Below are 18,883 nucleotides of genomic sequence, written 5' to 3' on the forward strand. Positions count from 1 at the left end.
GAAATTGAGGTGTACGTCGATGATGTGATCATAAAATCTTGGCGTCAGGAGGACCATGTAGAACACCTAAGGAGGTTTTTCCAAAGACTCCGAAGGTATGATATCAAGCTTAACCCGGCCAAATGCGCATTCGGGGTTCCATCAGGAAAGCTGCTAGGGTTCATCGTCAGTCGACGAGGGATTGAGTTAGACCCATCCAAAATTGAATCCATCCTAGATTTGCCACCGCCAAGGAACAAAACAGAGGTAATGAGTTTGCTGGGTAGACTCAATTACATCAGCAGGTTCATCGCCCAACTCACAGCAACTTGTGAGCCCATATTTCGGCTGCTGAGAAAGGATGCTGTGGTAGGTTGGACGGCAGAGTGTCAGGAGGCCTTCGACCAAATCAAAGGGTATTTGTCTAATCCACCCGTATTGGTCCCGCCTAAGCTTGGAAAGCCCTTAATTCTTTACCTTACGGTCCTGGAAAATTCATTTGGTTGTGTACTGGGGCAACATGATGACACAAGAAGGAAGGAGCAGGCCATCTACTATCTTAGCAAGAAATTCACAGTACATGAGGTCAAGTGCACTCAACTCGAGAAAACATGTTGCGCCCTAACTTGGGTAGCTCAGAAGTTGAAGCACTACCTATCTTCGTATACTACTTATCTCATATCCCGTTTGGACCCATTGAAGTATATCTTTCAGAAACCTATGCCCACGGGAAGGTTGGCAAAATGGCAAATTCTGCTCACAGAGTTTGATATCGTCTATGTAACGAGGACGGCCATGAAAGCCCAGGCGCTGGCAGACCATTTGGCAGAGAATCCCGTTGATGAAAAATACGAGCCCTTAAGAACGTATTTTCCTGACGAAGAGGTAATGCATACAAATGAGTTGGAATTACCTGAGGAACCGGGTTGGAAGCTTTTCTTCGATGGAGCTGCAAACGCAAAAGGGGTTGGAATAGGAGCAGTACTCATTTCTGAAACAGGACGGCATTATCCTGTCACGGCTCAACTACGCTTCTATTGCACCAACAATATGGCCGAATATGAGGCTTGCATTCTGGGTCTGCGCTTAGCTGCGGACATGGATGACCAAGATGTCTTGGTCTTGGGAGACTCGGACTTCTTGGTACATCAAATTCAGGGTGAATGGGAAACACGAGATTTAAAGCTCATACCATACCGACAATGCTTGCATGATCTGAGCAAGCGATTTCGATCGGTGAAGTTCAAACATATCCCGAGAGTTCACAATGAGGTTGCGGATGCCTTGGCCACCTTAGCATCAATGCTGCACCACCCTGACAAAATGTATGTTGATCCTCTGCACATCCAGGTCCGTGATCAGCACGCTTATTGCAACGCCGTAGAAGAGGAACCAGATGGCGAACCCTGGTTTCATGACATCAAGGAATACCTCAGAATGGGGACATATCCAGAACAGGCCATTGGAGACCAAAAAAGAGCCCTTCGGCGTCTGTCAAATGGTTTCTTCCTCAGCGGAGTAGTGTTGTACAAAAGAACCCCAGATTTGGGATTGTTGAGATGCATAGATGCCGGTCAAGCCACGACGGTTATGTCAGAAGTACATGCTGGAGTTTGTGGGCCACACATGAGCGGATATGTATTGGCAAGGAAGATCCTTCGAACAGGACGTTATTGGCTCACCATGGAACACGACTGTATCACTTTCGTGAGGAAATGCCATCAGTGCCAGATACATGGAGATCTGATCCATTCTCCGCCAACAGAGTTACATACGATGTCAGCACCCTGGCCGTTTGTAGCATGGGGCATGGATGTCATTGGACCTATCGAACCGGCAGCATCCAACGGTCATAGGTTCATTCTAGTGACCATTGATTACTTCACCAAATGGGTTGAGGCTAAAACCTTCAAGTCAGTAACTAAAAAGGCAGTGGTGGATTTTGTGCACTCCCATATCATCTGCAGATTTGGGATCCCAAAAGTGATCATCACGGATAACGGTGCGAATCTTAATAGCAGCCTGATGAGAGAGGTATGCCAACAATTCAAGATTACACACCGCAATTCCACCCCATATCGTCCCAAGGCGAATGGAGCAGTCGAAGCAGCCAATAAGAATATCAAGAAGATACTGCGAAAAATGGTGGAAGGGTCCAGACAATGGCACGAGAGATTACCCTTTGCTTTGTTGGGTTACCGCACTACCGTCCGAACTTCCATAGGCACAACTCCTTATTTGTTGGTGTACGGAACTGAGGCCGTAATACCAGCGGAAGTCGAAATTCCGTCCCTCCGGATTGTCGCTGAAGCTGAGATTGATGATGATGAATGGGTCAAAGCTCGATTGGAACAGTTGAGCTTGATAGATGAGAAAAGATTGGCAGTAGTGTGCCATGGTCAACTATACCAGAAGAGAATGGCGAGAACATATAATAAGAAGGTGCGCCCCAGGAAGTTTGAAGTAGGGCAGCAGGTATTGAAGAAGATCCTCCCACATCAGGTCGAGGCAAAAGGCAAATTCGCCCCAAATTGGCAAGGGCCTTATATCGTGACCAGAGTATTGTCCAACGGTGCTTTGTGTTTGACAGATATCGAGGGGAGATGTGTCGACATGGCTATCAATTCTGATGCAGTCAAGAGATATTATGCGTAATTTCTTTAATTATGGCAATTATTGGTTCGTTTGTTTGTATTTGGCATTTATTGGATAATGAGATGACGGAGGCAATTCTTTCTTCTATCCAAACACTTTTAACCCTTGCTTCCCCCTTTGAGCCTTAAGTTATTCTTCCATACCCCTCTTTTGGAATCACTAATGGAAAAGAAAAAAGAAAAGAAAAGAAAAAAAAAAAAAGAAAAATCTTTAAAGGAGAATGAAAAGAAGGAGAAAGAAAAGGAAAAGAAGATAAAATCATAAGAGATACAAAACGGTGGGAACTACGTTTGACCTGATTCCTCAAAGAGGATACGTAGGCGCCTCACAGCTCGGTCATAGTGTGCATCATAGTGTATATAGGATGCATAATGTACATAGTATGCATAATAGGCACAGTGTGCGTAACACACATAGCTCAACATAAGTATAAAAAAATAAAATTCCCCCAAGCAAGAAAACTAGGGCAGAGGCTATGTTTTAAGTTCCAACAAAGGTTTGATTCCAAGAGTTGTAGCAGATCACCCATCAAAATTATTTTCATTTTTGATAGCCTTTCTTTAGCCCCACACCAAAACCAACATCGACGTCCAAAAGACCTCCCGATCAATATCCAAGAGATGCCAAGTCAGGCAAATAAAGCCGAGAATAATACACCGATCCCCAGCAAAGAAGAGATCATAAGACTGGGAATGAATTGATGGTCAAAGGAATCTCCAGAAGAGAGGGTCGTATCGACAACACCCCGATTCCTCAATGAAGAAATAAAATGAGAGAGTCTTATCGGTGAAAACCTTCACAGGCACCGAAAGGCGACATAAGATGAGAGATATAAAATGAGAGAGTCTTATCGATGAAAACCTTCACAGGCACCATAAGGCGCCGGGAGATGAGAGAAAAGAGAGAGTCTCATTAGTGAAAACCCCTCGAAGGGCACTATGAGGCGACAAGACAGATCAACAAAAAGCAACCACATTCGCAACGAAATGGACACTCATTTATCATCCCCAGCAAGTCAGACCATCGGGCAAATCGATTGATACAACTAGACTGGGTCGGGAATCTATGGTGCACGTCATGATCACGGGGACCAGTCATGTCCTCCAGATAAGTTCTTCTGAGTTTCTTCTCCCACCAAATATTGGTTCAGAAAGATTCTCCTTTTTCTATCTTTTATTTCTCTTCCTAAAATTTGTCTTGAAAAGGATTTTTCAAAGCTTACTACCAGAGACCGGAGGGGGATTCATCAAATGCAGGATAACCCCAACAGTCCTAAAGGCTGGCCCAAGCACTGCAATGTTGTGCCCTGCGGTTTTGGAGGAAGTAAACTCCTAAAGGGAGTGGTTTCGAGAGTAAAAGCAGACTCCCACAGCATGTACTGTAAAAAGAGAGAAGAAAAGGGGGATAAATGGAAAACCGTCCCCCAGCAGGCCGGAAACCCCCAACAAGCGATTTTGTCCACCAACCAATTATGGGGACACGGAGAAAGAAAAAAGGAAAGAGAAGGAGAAGCATCCACCGAAAAGGCACATCTTCCCACCATAAGTGAAACTGACTGAATCCTTTTGTCTGCTGCAGGAAAACAAAGGATTGATAATGGCAGCAAGACGCAACGCCAGGGAAATCACCAAAAACCGGGGCAGAAATTTTTTTACCGATTGTCAAAAATTTTCTCGGAAGAACGGGGAAACAATCTCAATACATTTAAGTTCTAGATCGCCCACCAGTAAAATGCGGGAATACTTTTTCAGCTCTAGGTCTCCCACCAGTAAAATGCGGGAATACATTTAAGTTCTAGGTCGCCCACCAGTAAAATGCGGGAATACATTAAGTTCTAGGTCGCCCAACAGTATAATGCGGGAATACATTTAAGTTCTAGGTCGCCCACCAGTAAAATGCGGGAATACTTTTAAGTTCTAGGTCGCCCACCAGTATAATGCGGGAATATATTTAAGTTCTAGGTCGCCCACCAGTATAATGCGGGAATAGTTTTAAGTTCTAGGTCGCCCACCAGTATAATGCGGGAATACATTTAAGTTCTAGGTCGCCCACCAGTAAAATGCGGGAATACATTTAAGTTCTAGGTCGCCCACCAGTAAAATGCGGGAATACATTTAAGTTCTAGGTCGCCCACCAGTAAAATGCGGGAATACTTTTAAGTTCTAGGTCGCCCACCAGTATAATGCGGGAATACATTTAAGTTCTAGGTCGCCCACCAGTATAATGCGGGAATACTTTTAAGTTCTAGGTCGCCCACCAGTAAAATGCGGGAATACTTTTAAGTTCTAGGTCGCCCACCAGTAAAATGCGGGAATACATTTAAGTTCTAGGTCTCCCACCAGTAAAATGCGGGAATACATTTAAGTTCTAGGTCGCCCATCAGTAAAATGCGGGAATACTTTTAAGTTCTAGGTCGCCCACCAGTATAATGCGGGAATACATTTAAGTTCTAGGTCGCCCACCTGTATAATGCAGGAATACATTTAAGTTCTAGGTCACCCACCAGTATAATGCGGGAATACATTTAAGTTCTAGGTCGCCCACCAGTAAAATGCGGGAATACTTTTCAGCTTTAGATTTTCGAATCAGTAACCCCACCTGAAGGCGGAAGGTTACAACAGAGACCCCCAAGCAGGAAACAATAAAATCCCCAGCACCAAGAAGCATAAGTTTGCAAAGGCAAGCGCGCAATTCAAAAGGAAAAAGGAACGCGTCTCAAAAGAAGCAGTTTGGGAACGTTACAGCATGCCCAACATAACAATTTTAATGAAGAAAGCCATACCACTGAAGGAACCATTGAAAGGTTTAAAGAAGAGGGCCATGTCCCCAGCAGATCAAGCGTAGTGATGAAAACTGGCATTCAGAAAAGGCGAAGGACCAGTATCATCCCCCAAGTCCACAAAATAAAGGCATCGGAGGAAAGCGTTGGCCGACAAGAAAGCAAGGCAACAAGAACAAGTTGAAGATAGATGAGACCTCATGATCCATAGTCTAGCTTAGCTTCTTGTTTTTCCTTTCAGAACAATGTAACAAAGAGATCGGCGAGCGGTAGCATCCTGCAGCAGCATGCAGCAGCGCACGACAACAACAAGCACTACAGTCACACGGTAGTCCCAGCTACCAAAATTTCCCGAACTACATTGACCTGATTCCTGTTCAGCCCAGGATATGTAGGAAACCTCTGAAGCAAAGGTTCGGTCAAATCTTTTTCAAAAATGCTTCACACGGAGTACTCGGACGAGCAAAAATCGCCCGCTTTATCTTGGCGCGAAAACCCTTCGTGTCTTCGTGCAAAGAGGGGCAGCTGTAAGCACGTGATTTTTGCTTCACGGACAAGCACTCCAATAGAAAACAAAATTAGTGACCAGTGACCTCGCTGTACAAATTTTCCAATTTTTCATGACATGTACTGCTAGTCGTTTGTGGTTCATCCCATTTTTTTGCATTTTTTGATCTTATCAGTCAAAACACAAGGTATGTAAGTCATAGTAATCAAACCGTAATTCAGTAGTTAAAAGAAAATTCAAAAATATATGTGCATTGTTCGTTCTAGGTTGTGATTTAACTTACTTGAACATTTTAATTTGGTGTGATAATGGTGTTGAAGTGTTACATTGTTGTTTGTTTTAATTTCATTTGTTTTACTATTTATTTGTTATTTTTCATTTTTTGTTTTAAAATTAGAAAAAAAAAGAAAAGAGTTGAAAATCGGTTTGGGCCCAAAAATGAAACGAAATAGGCCCAAAATCGGCACTCAAGTCCAGTCCAAATCCGGCCTGCCCAAGCACCAATTCAAACGACGCCGTTTCAGGCAAGTCGATCTGAGCCATCTAAGCCTCTTGATCCAACGGTCCACATCCGCACCCGTGACCCGACCTGTTTAGCCGGTCCAACCCAATCCATCACTTAAACCCAAACGACCCCGTTTTAATACCAAACGACCTCGTCTCACCCCTCACCATCAGATCCAAGCCGTTGAGATCATCTGATCCAACAGCTCAGATCTAAACCCCTAGACCATATATAAGCTTTCTATCACACCCCACGCCCCCTAGTCGAACCCCCCTTCACTCATCTCCTTCCTCACCAAGCCCTGAAACCCCCGAAACCCTAGCAGCCGCCCTAGTTTCCCCTTCACCAGAACCCGGCGGCATGAACGCCGGTGACCATCTCCTGAACATCCTAGGACCCCCCCACTCTCCTGAACATGGATCTATTACCCCCTAGCCTCGAATCCCCTTCCTTCATCTCGAATCTTCATTTGAAGATTCGAGTCGAACCCGGACCTATACCAAACCTCACTATCTTCATACCAGACACTCCCCTGACCCCCCTCGTGACCAAACCAAGCTTGGTTTGGTCCGAATCTACCCACAACTTCTAAAAAACTAGATCTGAAAATCCAGACCTTAGAACACATAAACCTGGGGAATCCGGCTAGCCTTAACGGGGGTTTGAGGTCTAATAGACCTTAATCAAGGTGTTCTCATGTGAGAACACCCTGATTAAAGTTTGTTCGGCCTCAAAGGGTCAGAGTTGAGTCAGATTTGGATCAATTTGTTTGGACATTTCTCGGTAAGTTTTTCTTTTCCTTTTTGTTTTATTCAACTGCTAATTAAGTTGTCAGCATGTTTCGTTGTGTTTGTTTGTTATTTTTCATTCAGATTTCTTCCATCTCTGTCAAAGACCTTTTATTTGGTCGATTATTTTCTGTGTGTGATTTGAACGTATCCTATGATAAACATGTCCGATTAGGATAGTCGTCGCATAAATAACTTATATAGGTTCCCAGTGATTGACCAAAGTTGTCCGAAGCCCTTCAGGTCCCTGTATGTATTGGTTTATATGAACGACTGATTGTTACCTGTTATAATTAGTATAGTCGACTTGATAAATGTCGTCGATTAACTTCCTACGACTGAATGTTCAAATATTCTAATTCGTACAACTTCACGTAAGTGAATGAACCTGTTGATTGTTAATTGGATGCTTGACATTAGCTGTGACTACTAGCTTGTAACTGCATTGTAAACAAATTAAAAGAATCAGGCTAGGGCAGTCTTGAATTGAACTTTCAGAAGTTCAAAATGCCCTGATGCTGCAAGGGGTTTAGGGCAGTAATAATCAAGGTTAACAAGGGTAGTCTGGGGTTCGAGAAAAACAGGAAAAAGCTTAGTTTAAGTGAGCTGACAAGTAGGGTACTAATTTAGGATTAAACTAATGCAAATGGGGAACAAGACACAAGAGTATGGGGGTTTAAAATGAATACTTAAATGAACCCATAACTCTTGATTAAAGAATAAGGCCAAGCGTGGGGAACAAATGGCTGGCATCAAAAAGATGCTTAGGCGTGGGATTTAATAGGTATGGGAAGTCTGCAAATTGGCAGGATCCAGGCAGCTTGACTGCACTGGTTGTTTGGCTTATAAATAGGCCATTTCAGAACTTAAAAGGGGCTGAAAATTTTAGTCTTGAAGGGAGATCTTGTGAGTTGAAGAAAACTGAAAAAATAAACAGAAAGAAATTTCCAGAAATACTGTAACTGAACACTGTCCAAAAAACTGCAAAAAGAAACCAAGTTGGTTATCCTAACTAGGATTGTTATTTGTTCCATTAAGAGAAGTCTATGTTCTTCTGCTGTGATTGTTACTACAGAGCTTTCTGTGTACTGTGGCTTGAGTTTTGATTGTCGAAACTGTGCTGGTTATTTGCTGAGCCTTGGTGGTTATTGAACTTTTGTGGCTATAGCCCAAAATACTCTATTTCCTTTCTCGACTGGTTTTGTTGCCTGTCCTGTTTTTCTGGGAGTATTAGTCTGTTGCTCGACCAACGTGTGAACTGCATCTTTGTGGCTGTTTGGTTGTTGCTGTGTTGTGCTATTTATCTGCTGTTGCTGTACCTGCTGTGTACCACTCAGCTGATCATCTTTCTTTTTCTTTTGCTCCTCTATACCAGGTACACAAATATACTATCACTGTAACTTGAAAGGTTTGAGCATAAATGTAAAAGAGAAGATCTGCAGATGCGTATATATACATAGACTATTGTGTTAGGCCTCTTATAATGTATAATAGTTTACATTCTTGTTTTGGATGCTGGAGATAGTCTTCATGCCTAATAAATGTCAATGTATGGTAGTTGAATGTTAGACTGTGTATATAGGTTGGTGATAAGAGTATGCCCAAGGCAGTACGTTGCATCTCAGATTTAGTTTAATGGTGTAGTATAAGTCTGTAATGTATGCCAAGCATGAAAATCGTACACTACTAGTTAAGTTCTTTCCTTTCTGATAAATTGCCATATATAACTGTTAAACCATGTTTTAAGACAAAGAACACAGGGCTTGCAATCTCAACCTCACGAAGGTCGAGCCCAGGTCAAAACAGACCAAGCAGGCCTGCATAGGACAAACAATGGCCCAGGTCTGGCTCATCACGCATGGGCTGGATTTGGGCCTTTAATTTTTGCTCGGCTGACTGTGTACGTGGCCGTGCTTTTGATTTTGCGCAAGCACTCGGAATTCTGTTATAGATAATTTGCAAGCATGTAATTAATTAGGGCTATCTACTGTTTTCAATTAGTAGAGACAAACGCGACAAGAAACGTAGTTGCTATAGGATATCCTTTTAAAATAAGGACGAGATGAGCCTCGACAAAAAAATAAAGAAAAACGCACAAATTGCGGGGCCCTTGTTAAATATATATATGTTGAAGCATTCAGTCCCTAAGGTGGGTCGTTTAGCAAATCTCACGACCCTCCCGGAATAATAACGCGATAGCCTCTTTAAGCGCGCATTTAATAATTTTACCTTCTTAAATTCGGGTGCGCATTTATGTGACCCAAATCCAAATCTCGACGGATTCGAAATGTGTTTCTAATCACGGGTACATTGATTGTGACGTGGTTCGAGATGCATGTCCATGACGTCGCAAATTCCTTTTAAAAATAGAACGAGACGAGCCTCGACAAACAAAATGTACAAAGCTGCGGGGCCCTCTAGAAGTATGTATATATTAAAGTATTTAGAATTCGGGATATGCCGTTTAACGAATTTTTACGACTTTCCCCAAAATAACAAGACGCTAGTTGCTTTAGGCGCGCCTTTAACAATTTATTTTCCTTAATTCGGGTGCACATTTATGTGACCCAAATCCAAATCTCAACCGAGTCGAGATATATCGATAACCACGGGTACATTGATGTAACGTGGTTCGAGATATGTTTTCACGACGTTGCAATTCTCGTAAAAATAATAATAATGACAAAAGCGGTTAAAAGATAAAATTTGCACATGGTTCATAATTGTATTTAAAATCAGATAAATAAGCCGAATATAACAGTTGAGCGACCGTGCTAGAACCACGGAACTCGGGAATGCCTAACACCTTCTCCCGGGTTAACAGAATTCCTTATCCGGATTTTTGGTACGCAGACTGTAATATAGAGTCATTCTTTTCCTCGATTCGGGATTAAAATTGGTGACTTGGGACACCCTAAATCTCCCAAGTGGCGACTCTGAAATAAATAACCCAATCCCGTTTCGATTGTCCTTTAATTGGAAAAACTCCCCTGCCCCCTCGCGGGTGCGGAAAAAGGAGGTGTGACAAACGGTATCATCCATATGTCGCAGATCGAAGAGACAACGGTTCGGGGCACAATCCCCCTTGGAATGATTGAAGAAATGATCGAGGGCAAACTTCTCGGGGACTTCTGAGTAAGAATGGTTTTGATAAACATACCGATCCCGCAGAAGTACCTCAGTCATCGGAGTATAATTTCAGTGTCAATGTATCAGGGATTGTAACGGCTATCAGAAGGATTAAAGACACCAGGTGGCCCAGACCTATACAAACTGATCATTCTCAAAGAAATCCAAACTTTATGTGTAAATACCATGGCACACATGGCCATAGGACCGAAGACTGCAGGCAGCTGAGGGAGGAGCTAGCTTGATAGTTCAACGAAGGTCATTTTTAGGAGTTTCTCAGTGATTGAGCTAAGAATCACTTCAGAGAAAGAGATGCAAACAGGAAAAATGAGCAGGAAGAACCGCAACTTGTAATTCACATGATCTTTGGCGGTGTCGATGTTCCACAAGGGCCTATATTCAAACGTACCAAGGTGTCAATTACCAGAGAAAAACAAACTCGGATTTATGTCCCCGAAGGCATCCTATCGTTCAATGTCGAGGAAGTAGAAGAATTTCCCAACCGCACAATGATGCCTTGGTAATTTCTATTTTGTTAAATAAAATTCAAGTTAAACATGTTCTAGTGGATCCAAGTAGCTCAACAAACATAGTCAGATCGAGGGTCGTAGAACAACTCGGCCTGCAGGACCAAATTGTGCTTGCATGTCGGGTCCTAAACGACTTCAACATGTCACACGTAACAACAAAGGGGGAGATAATCCTATTAGTGAACGTGGTCGGGACCATCCAAGATACAAAATTCCATGTCATTGAAGGCGACATGAGATTTAATGCACTACACGGGAGGCCATGGATCCACAACAGGAGGGCGGTACGGTCGACCCTTCATCAGATGATGAAATTCCCAACAGTGGATGGGGTGAAAACAGTTTACAAGGAACAACACGTTGTGAAGGAAATATTTGCAGTCGATGAAGTAACACCGATACCAACACTTTCGACCTCGAAAAAAACGAGCACCAAAGATGAGCAGACGACCAAATAGCAATCACCGTCACCAACCTCGACCGAATCGGAGAAACATGTAATCAAAGAAGAAGAAGAGGATTTCCTTACTCTTCAAACTTTCATTTTTCCCAAAGAGTCATATGCAACCAAGTCAACAGTCAAGGAGTTGGAATTGGTCATACTGTTCGAGTATATGCCCGAGAGAAAGGTATACATGGGAACGAGGTTAACCACCAAACTCAGGAAAAAACTCATTCAATTTCTTATCGATAACATGGATTGTTCTGCTTGGTCCCATTTAGACATGACAGGGATCCCATAGAAAATATCAACACACCGACTAAACCTCGACCCTAGGTTCAAACCAGTAATGCAAAAAAGAAGGCCCCGTCCAAAGTGAAGCATGCATTCATAAAGGATAAGGTAACTAAACTTCTTAAAATAGGGTCTATTCGGAAGGTAAAATACCCCTAGTGGTTAGCCAACGTAGTTGTAGTCCCTAAAAAAGGGAACAAAATTAGAATGTGCGTAGATTATAAGGATTTAGACAAGGCATTCCTTACAGACTCCTTTCCACTTCCTAATATTAATCGTATGATCGATGCCACGGCCGGCCACGAGATCCTTACCTTTCTCGACGCCTACTCCAGGTTCAATCAAATTCAGATGAACCCAGAGGACCATAAGAAGACCTCGTTTATCACTAAGTTTGGAACATACTATTACAATGTAATGCCCTTCGGGCTAAAAACTTTTGGAGCTACATACCAATGCCTAGTTAACAAAATGTTCAAAAAACATATAGGTAAATCAATAGAAGTTTACATTAACAATATGTTGGTTAAGTCACTGTGCAGAGGACCATTTAACTAATTTGCAGGAAACATTCAAAATCATGAGGAAGTACAACATGAAGCTTAACCCAGAAAAATGTGCCTTCGGGGTCGGTTCAAGCAAGTTCCTCGGCTTCATGGTATCAAATTGGGGAATCAAAATCAACCCTGACAAGATCAAGACAATCGAAGATATCACTATGATAGACAATTTGAAATCCATACAAAGGCTAACAGGACGGATAACAGCCTTGGGTCGATTCATTTCAAGGTCATCAAATCAAAGCCACAAGTTCTTTTCCTTATCAAAATGAAAAATGATTTCGCTTGGACCTCGGATTGCCAGCAAGCATTGGAAAAATTGAAGTGATACTTATCGAGCCCACCTCTGCTCCACACTCCGAAGATAGATGAAAAGCTTTACTTATATTTGGCAGTGTCCGAGATAGCGGTAAGTGGGGTACTAGTTTGAGAAGAGCAAGGTACACAGTTCCCTATCTATTACGTAAGTTGGACTTTAGGATATACTGAGACTAGATATCCACATTTCGAAAATTAGCACTTGCATTAATAAGCGCATCTAGAAAGCTAAAGCCATATTTCTAGTGTCACCTAATATGTGTGTTAACCACTTATCCTCTCCGAAATGTTTTGCATAACCCCAAGTTATCTGGCCGATTGGCCAAATGAGCAGTCGAACTTGGCGGGCACAATATCAAATATCAAACCCGAATGTTAAAGGGTGCGGGCTTGGCATTATTTTGAAGCCGCCTACGGTAACACTATTAGACAATTTATCAAACCTTCTAGGTTGACTAATAATAAGGCCGAGTATGAGGCCATGATTGCAGGTCTTAAGATAGTTAAGAGCTTGGGGCAGAGGTCATTGAAGCCAAGTGCGATTCTCTGTTGGTGGTAAACCAACTAAACAAAAACTTTGAAGTTCGAGAGGAGAGAATGCAAAGATATTTGGACAAGATGCAGGTAACCTTGCATCACTTCAAGAAATGGACTCTATACCATGTACCTCGAGAGCAAAACAGTGAGGCAGATGCACTTGCAAATTTGGGGTCATCAGTCGAGAAAGATGATATTATCCCGGGGACTGTCGTCCAATTATCGAGATTTGTGGTCGAAGAGGGTCATGCTGAGATAAATTCTATAAGTTTGACTTGGGATTGGAGGAATAAGTATATCAAATATTTCAAAAATGGAAAGCTCCCATAGGATCGTAAAGAGTCGAGGGCTCTACGAACCAAGGCTACTAGGTTCACATTGGATGAAGATGGAACATCATACGGGAGGACATTCGATGGACCATTGGCGGTATGTTTAGGGATATGGGACACCGATTATGTTCTACGAGAAATCCACGAAGGCACTTGTGGAAATCAGTCCAGCGCCAAGTCTTTGATTCGCAAAATTATTAGAGCAGGGTATTACTAGTATAGCATGGAAAAAGGCACTAAGGAGTTTGTTAGAAAGTATGATACATGTCAGAGGTTTGCACCGATGATTGATCAGCTCAGAGAGTAACTTCACTCAGTCATATCCCCATGGCCTTTCATGAAATGAGGAATAGACATCGTAGGCCCCTACCAACGACCCCAGGTAAAGCTAAATTCATTTTGTTTATGACTGCCTACTTTTCTAAATGGGTGGAAGCGCAGGCCTTCGAGAAGGTCAGAGAAAAAGAAGTTAGTGACTTCATCTGGGACCACATCGTGTATCGATTCGGGATACCTGCCGAAATTGTATACAATAAAGGCAAGAAATTCATCGGCAATAAGGTGACACAGTTCCTCAAAGCACACAAAATAAAAAGGATTTTATGAACGCCATATCGTCCGAGCGAAAACAGGCAGGTCGAATCGACAAACAAGACTATCATTCAAAACTTGAAGAGAAGGTTGGACGATGCTAAAGGGAAATGGAGAGAAGTTCTGCCTAAGGTTCTTTAGGCATATCGAACGACATCGAAGTCCAGCACGGGGCAACCCCATTCTCCTTAGTATATAGCTTCGAGGCTTTAATTCCAGTCGGGGAACCCAGCGCCAGATTTCGACATGCATCAGAGGAATCAAATCGCGAGGCTATGAATACTAGCCTCGAATTATTAGATGAAAAACGGGAAGCTGCACTTGTTCGAATGGCCGCGCAGAAGCAAATAATCGAGAGATATTATAATAGAAGGACCAACCTTCGACACTTTGGAATCGGGGACTTAGTTCTACGGAAAGTCACCCTCAATACTCAAGACCCGAATGAAGGGAATCTAGGACCAAATTGGGAAGGACCACACCGAGTCATCAGAGTTATCAGTAAAGGATCTTACAAGCTTGGAACAATGGAAGGTGAACAATTTCCAAATAATTGGAATATATCACTACTCAAACAGTATTACTGCTAAGGTATGACCTTCTCCTTTTCTCCACTTGTAGTTAAGACTAACTCGTTGCATATGTTCGATCGAAGACATCGAGAACACCCTTCTACACGAAGACCTTAGGTTTTAAAGCATGCGTTGCACTTTTTTCCCTTAGATACAGTTATCCCAAATGGGTTTTTCTGGCAAGGATTTTAACGAGGCAACAACTATGTGCTACCTAGGTAGAATTCCACAGTATCCAAGGCTTCTTTCCAATCAACCTCGAATACTAGGGACATCACCCTCGGAGGCTATATCTTCGAGAAAAATACTTCACGCCAAGGAGGGCCTCGATAGGAAAACTTTGTAATGGGCCAAACAGTCAGATGAACCGTGTCCATATAAGATAGTCGAACCCCGATGGCAAAACATGTACGCATGTATGAATTATTCAAATAAGCATTCTTTCTATATCAAACACTTTGTGTCTCAAAGAAGTTTACTACTATACGAGCTCCATACTTGTGATTCTGTGAGAAATGGCTCAAGGGCCAAAATACAAATACACCTCGAATACTCGGGGACTGTTATCGATAGTCAACACATTCGAGTCGTCTAAAGTCAAATTCATAATACCTCAAAGAGGCATCCCTCGACATAAAGGCCAAGGCCATCATACTCGGGGACTAACATTTCGAACAAGTTCGAAATGCTATCGGGAAACAAGTCCAAGAGACATATCCAAAGGCTACGACCATATTAAAGGCTACAGCCAAAATAACACGACTCGGAGACATCCGAATTCCGCAATAAAAATAGGCCTTCAAATTCTCAAAAAAATGGTTAAATAAAGGCTACCCTCGGCAAAATAATCAAATGGCTTCGATAAAATTAGCTCTCAAAAAAACTTAAGAGGTATCGAATCTTCCAAATACAAACTTGTGCTAAGGCACTAAAAACAAAGGGTTCTGAACAACACCGAACCCTTAAAAACCCAATGGCTAAAGAATGCATTCCAAGGCATAAATAAATTTTTACTAAGTCTTCTAATCCGAAAAGGGTAAATAATAGCCATCTCTTAAGGGCCATAATAGCCCGATCTAAAAGAGCCTAAGGGCCGATACACTTATGGTTCGAGACCTTGTCCTAACCCGATCCGAACACAAGGGTTTGATTATCCCAGGTCTAAATAAATAATAGTTTGATTATGGATCGAGGACTCACCATTATCCAGCACGAGCTCGTAAGGGTCTATGCCCCAAAGTTCAAACATTATTTGAACTCGACCACAACAATTTCAAAGAAAACATCTGAGATAAAATATCAAACACAGTTCAAAGAATGAAATCATTACAAGAATTTTATAAGGCAAGAAACATTGAGAAAACATTCAAGAAAATTCTTTTTTTATATACTTGGAAAAAGATACATACAAGAGATCGGTAAAAGGTCTTACAAAAAAGAAAAATACAAAAAGAGAAAGGAAAATCCTCTCTATGCCTAGGGTTGGTCTCTCCCTCGGGATCAGCTTCCCTTTTCGGTCCAGTTTCATTATCGGACCCACTTTGGCTGCCTTCGACATCATCATCATCGGAGGAGGAGACGAGGAACTTGGCATCGGCTTCAAGTGCTTTTTCTTGGCTATCTCCTCGCTGAGGTCGAAACCTCGAGCATGGATCTCTTCGAAGATCTCCCTCCGGGATCGACACTTGGCAAAATCATTGATCCATTTCTCCCAGTTGGAAGCTTCCCTTAGTTCCATATGAGTAGCCTCAGCATCCTTTAGGTACACAACAACGGTCTTATTAGTCGTGGCCTTTGTTTTCTCGACCTCGGCCCTAGCATCAACAACCTCAGCCCCAATTGTGGCAAGTTTGGCCGCAAGCTCATCGATCTTCTTGGCCTGGGCAAGATATTTTACTTTAACACCTCGGAGCTGGGTCTCAGTCAAGGCCAGTTTGGCTAGAGCAATCTCTTTCTCAGCAGCAAGTCGATCCCTATTTTCCTTCCAGTGGTTGCAGTCGGCCTTAACTTGATTGACCTCCCCTAGAAGCTGCCCGATCATATCCAATTTTTGCTGTAGCTGAGACACGGAAGTGTTAGCCTCCACAGTCGGGTCAAGTAGACCATACTCTTGCCAAATGAGGGCTACCTGCTTGTCTAACTCGGCCTCATTTTGACAAGCTTTGGCCAAGTCTGCCCGAAGGTCCTTGAGCTTCTCCTCCTTTTGGCTATAAAGGAGCCTCAGGGCCTTCCCTTCATTCGAGGACTTCTTGAGCTCGGCCTCACATTGGCTCAGCTCAGCCCTAAACCTAGTAAAGGCCTACATAGAAAAAAGGATACTAGTTAGTGTAAAAGGGAAGAAAGAATTGCAACAATAAAAGTTAATGCTTACCTGAGAAAAAAGACGGCGAGCCTTTTCGAAGAGGGTAGATGCATCGTTGAGGTCGACGACATTATCGACCCTAGTAAAACAATCCCAGAAAGGATCTTCTTCACCGGGGACTCTGCTCGGGTCTGGCGTTTGCAGAGCTTGAGCTTCCCTTATTGCATCCTTAGAATAAGTTGGTAGAGGAGGAGAGTGACCTATTGTTCTGGCCCCGAGTATATCGCTCGGGGCACTCTGTTTAGATCTAGGAATCTCAGTACGTGTCCCCTTTAGTGTGCTTGTTGGAGGCGGAGGAACGATCTAGACCTCAAGTGATTCGGGGGCTTTACTTATGCTTTTCTTCGGAGCCTTTTTCACCATGAGGCAGGATCTCCGGTTCAGAGTGTTTGACGGCTTCAACTGGATTCCTAGCTCGGGTCACCAGCGCCGATTCTTCGCCCTCATCTTCTTCTTCCTCATTCAGTTGATGGACTGAGTCTATGTCCACGTGAATGAGTTTCATCCTCGCCTTTGAGTAGAAGTCCTCCTGTCTTGAGGGTCTTCGGGTTTCGAAACCCTTTTTCTCTTATTGTCCTTTCTCGATTTTTGAATCGAGGACTCTGTCTCTTCCCCGGGCAGGGCTGGCCTCATTTCAGAGGCATCTCTGATACCTACATGAATGAAGATCATGAATGAGTAGGGTGGTTTCTCCAGTAAAGGGGAAATCATCAAAAACATAGGAGATGGACTTACCATGGTGTTTTGCCTCCCATGCGCCCCTCGACAAGTCACGCCATTTGGGCTCGTCATACAAGAAGGTTGCAACTAATTTCCGAACCCAGTATTCGAGGTCGGGGATTGCATGGAGCATCCAAGCAACCGCTGCAAGAAAGGTAGAGGAATCACACAATGTGAAGACGAAAAATAACAAGACATTGAGAAAAGGACGTTACTTACGATTGGGGTTCCATTTCTTTGGGAATGGCATTTTTTCCTCGAGGATGACATCCGAGGTCCTCACTTGCATGAACCGGCTCATCCAGCCCCGGTCCTTATCATCATTGCCAGCGAAGAATGCCTTGATCGATTGACGTTGGAGCAAGATCAGCCCTCGAAAAAGCTGAGGTCGATACAATCAGATGAGGTGGTTGAGGGTGAACTCTAGCCCCTTGGCCTTGCTGGAGAAGTAACGAAGCATATGCACTATACACCAGAAAGAAGGATGGATCTGGCCGAGGGTAACTTGATATCTTTTGCAGAAGTCGATCACGACTAGATCGAGGGGACCTAGTGTGAAGGGGTAAGTGTAAACACTTAGGAACCCCTCCACATGAGTGGTGTCACGCCCCAAAATCGAAGAGCGCGACCGGCGCTCAACCGAGTAAACCCGACTGAGAAAGCCTATTAGATTTCATTCTACCCCAAACTAATTCATGAATAAAGAGGAGATGAACTCCATTTATCATGCTTTGTAAATATTTCACTAACGACTTCCATTTTTGTTTCTATTAGCACTTTCAACCGTAATATCCAAAATATTACAATTTTTATAGAAATGAAGAGAAACATATTTGTCAAATACCAATATTTGTAATTTAATCTCCAAAACCAAACTCCACCCACAACCTGTCTACGGAGCCTCTAAATACAACTGAAGAGTAATATGGAAATGCCGACAACAAGGCTCCGGCTATACCTCAAAATACAAAGTATGTGATAAACAATGATACAGGACCCCGAAGTGAAGTGGGGCTCACCAAGTCGGTTGAAAAGAGGATGCACCACTAGCTGTGACCAACACTGTATGCTATAGAACCACCTACATCCATTTAAAGATGTAGCGCCCCCGGTAAAAGGGACGTTAGTACTGTCGAATAGTACTAGTATGTAAGGCAAACAGAAATCTTAATAGAATGAATAGTAAAAACAAATAGAAGGCAGTTAAAATAATTAATAAGTACTTCCCATGATTACAAGGAAACACTAAATAAGGACCATATCGTTCCGATTCAATCTTTTC

General features: G+C 42.8%; 1 protein-coding gene across 1 annotated transcript; it reads right to left on the reverse strand.

Annotated features, from left to right (window-relative positions):
- Positions 1-7,630: 7,630 nt before the first annotated feature.
- LOC138873725 (golgin IMH1-like) lies at positions 7,631-17,386 on the reverse strand. The gene is made up of 5 exons (XM_070152201.1): positions 17,214-17,386; positions 16,891-17,038; positions 16,056-16,818; positions 8,393-8,580; positions 7,631-7,654 (listed from the first exon to the last, which is right to left on the reverse strand). Exons 1-5 carry the CDS (start codon positions 17,384-17,386, stop codon positions 7,631-7,633), a joined length of 1,296 nt encoding a protein of 431 aa, XP_070008302.1.
- Between the last annotated feature and the right edge of the window lie 1,497 nt (positions 17,387-18,883).

The sequence above is a fragment of the Nicotiana sylvestris genome, chromosome 7 (assembly GCF_000393655.2).
Source record: "Nicotiana sylvestris chromosome 7, ASM39365v2, whole genome shotgun sequence".
NCBI lineage: Eukaryota > Viridiplantae > Streptophyta > Magnoliopsida > Solanales > Solanaceae > Nicotiana > Nicotiana sylvestris.

What these genes read in the sequence shown, in the direction of transcription:
- LOC138873725 (XM_070152201.1), bottom strand. Translation starts at nt 17,386, where the DNA reads ATGAAACTCATTCACGTGGACATAGACTCAGTCCATCAACTGAATGAG. An exon ending in GGCTCCGAAGAAAAGCATAA is followed by an intron (nt 17,039 to 17,213) that starts GTAAAGCCCCCG and finishes GGATGCAATAAG; the next exon opens with GGAAGCTCAAGCTCTGCAAA. An exon ending in GTCGAAGGCAGCCAAAGTGG is followed by an intron (nt 8,581 to 16,055) that starts GTCCGATAATGA and finishes TACCTGGTATAG; the next exon opens with AGGAGCAAAAGAAAAAGAAA.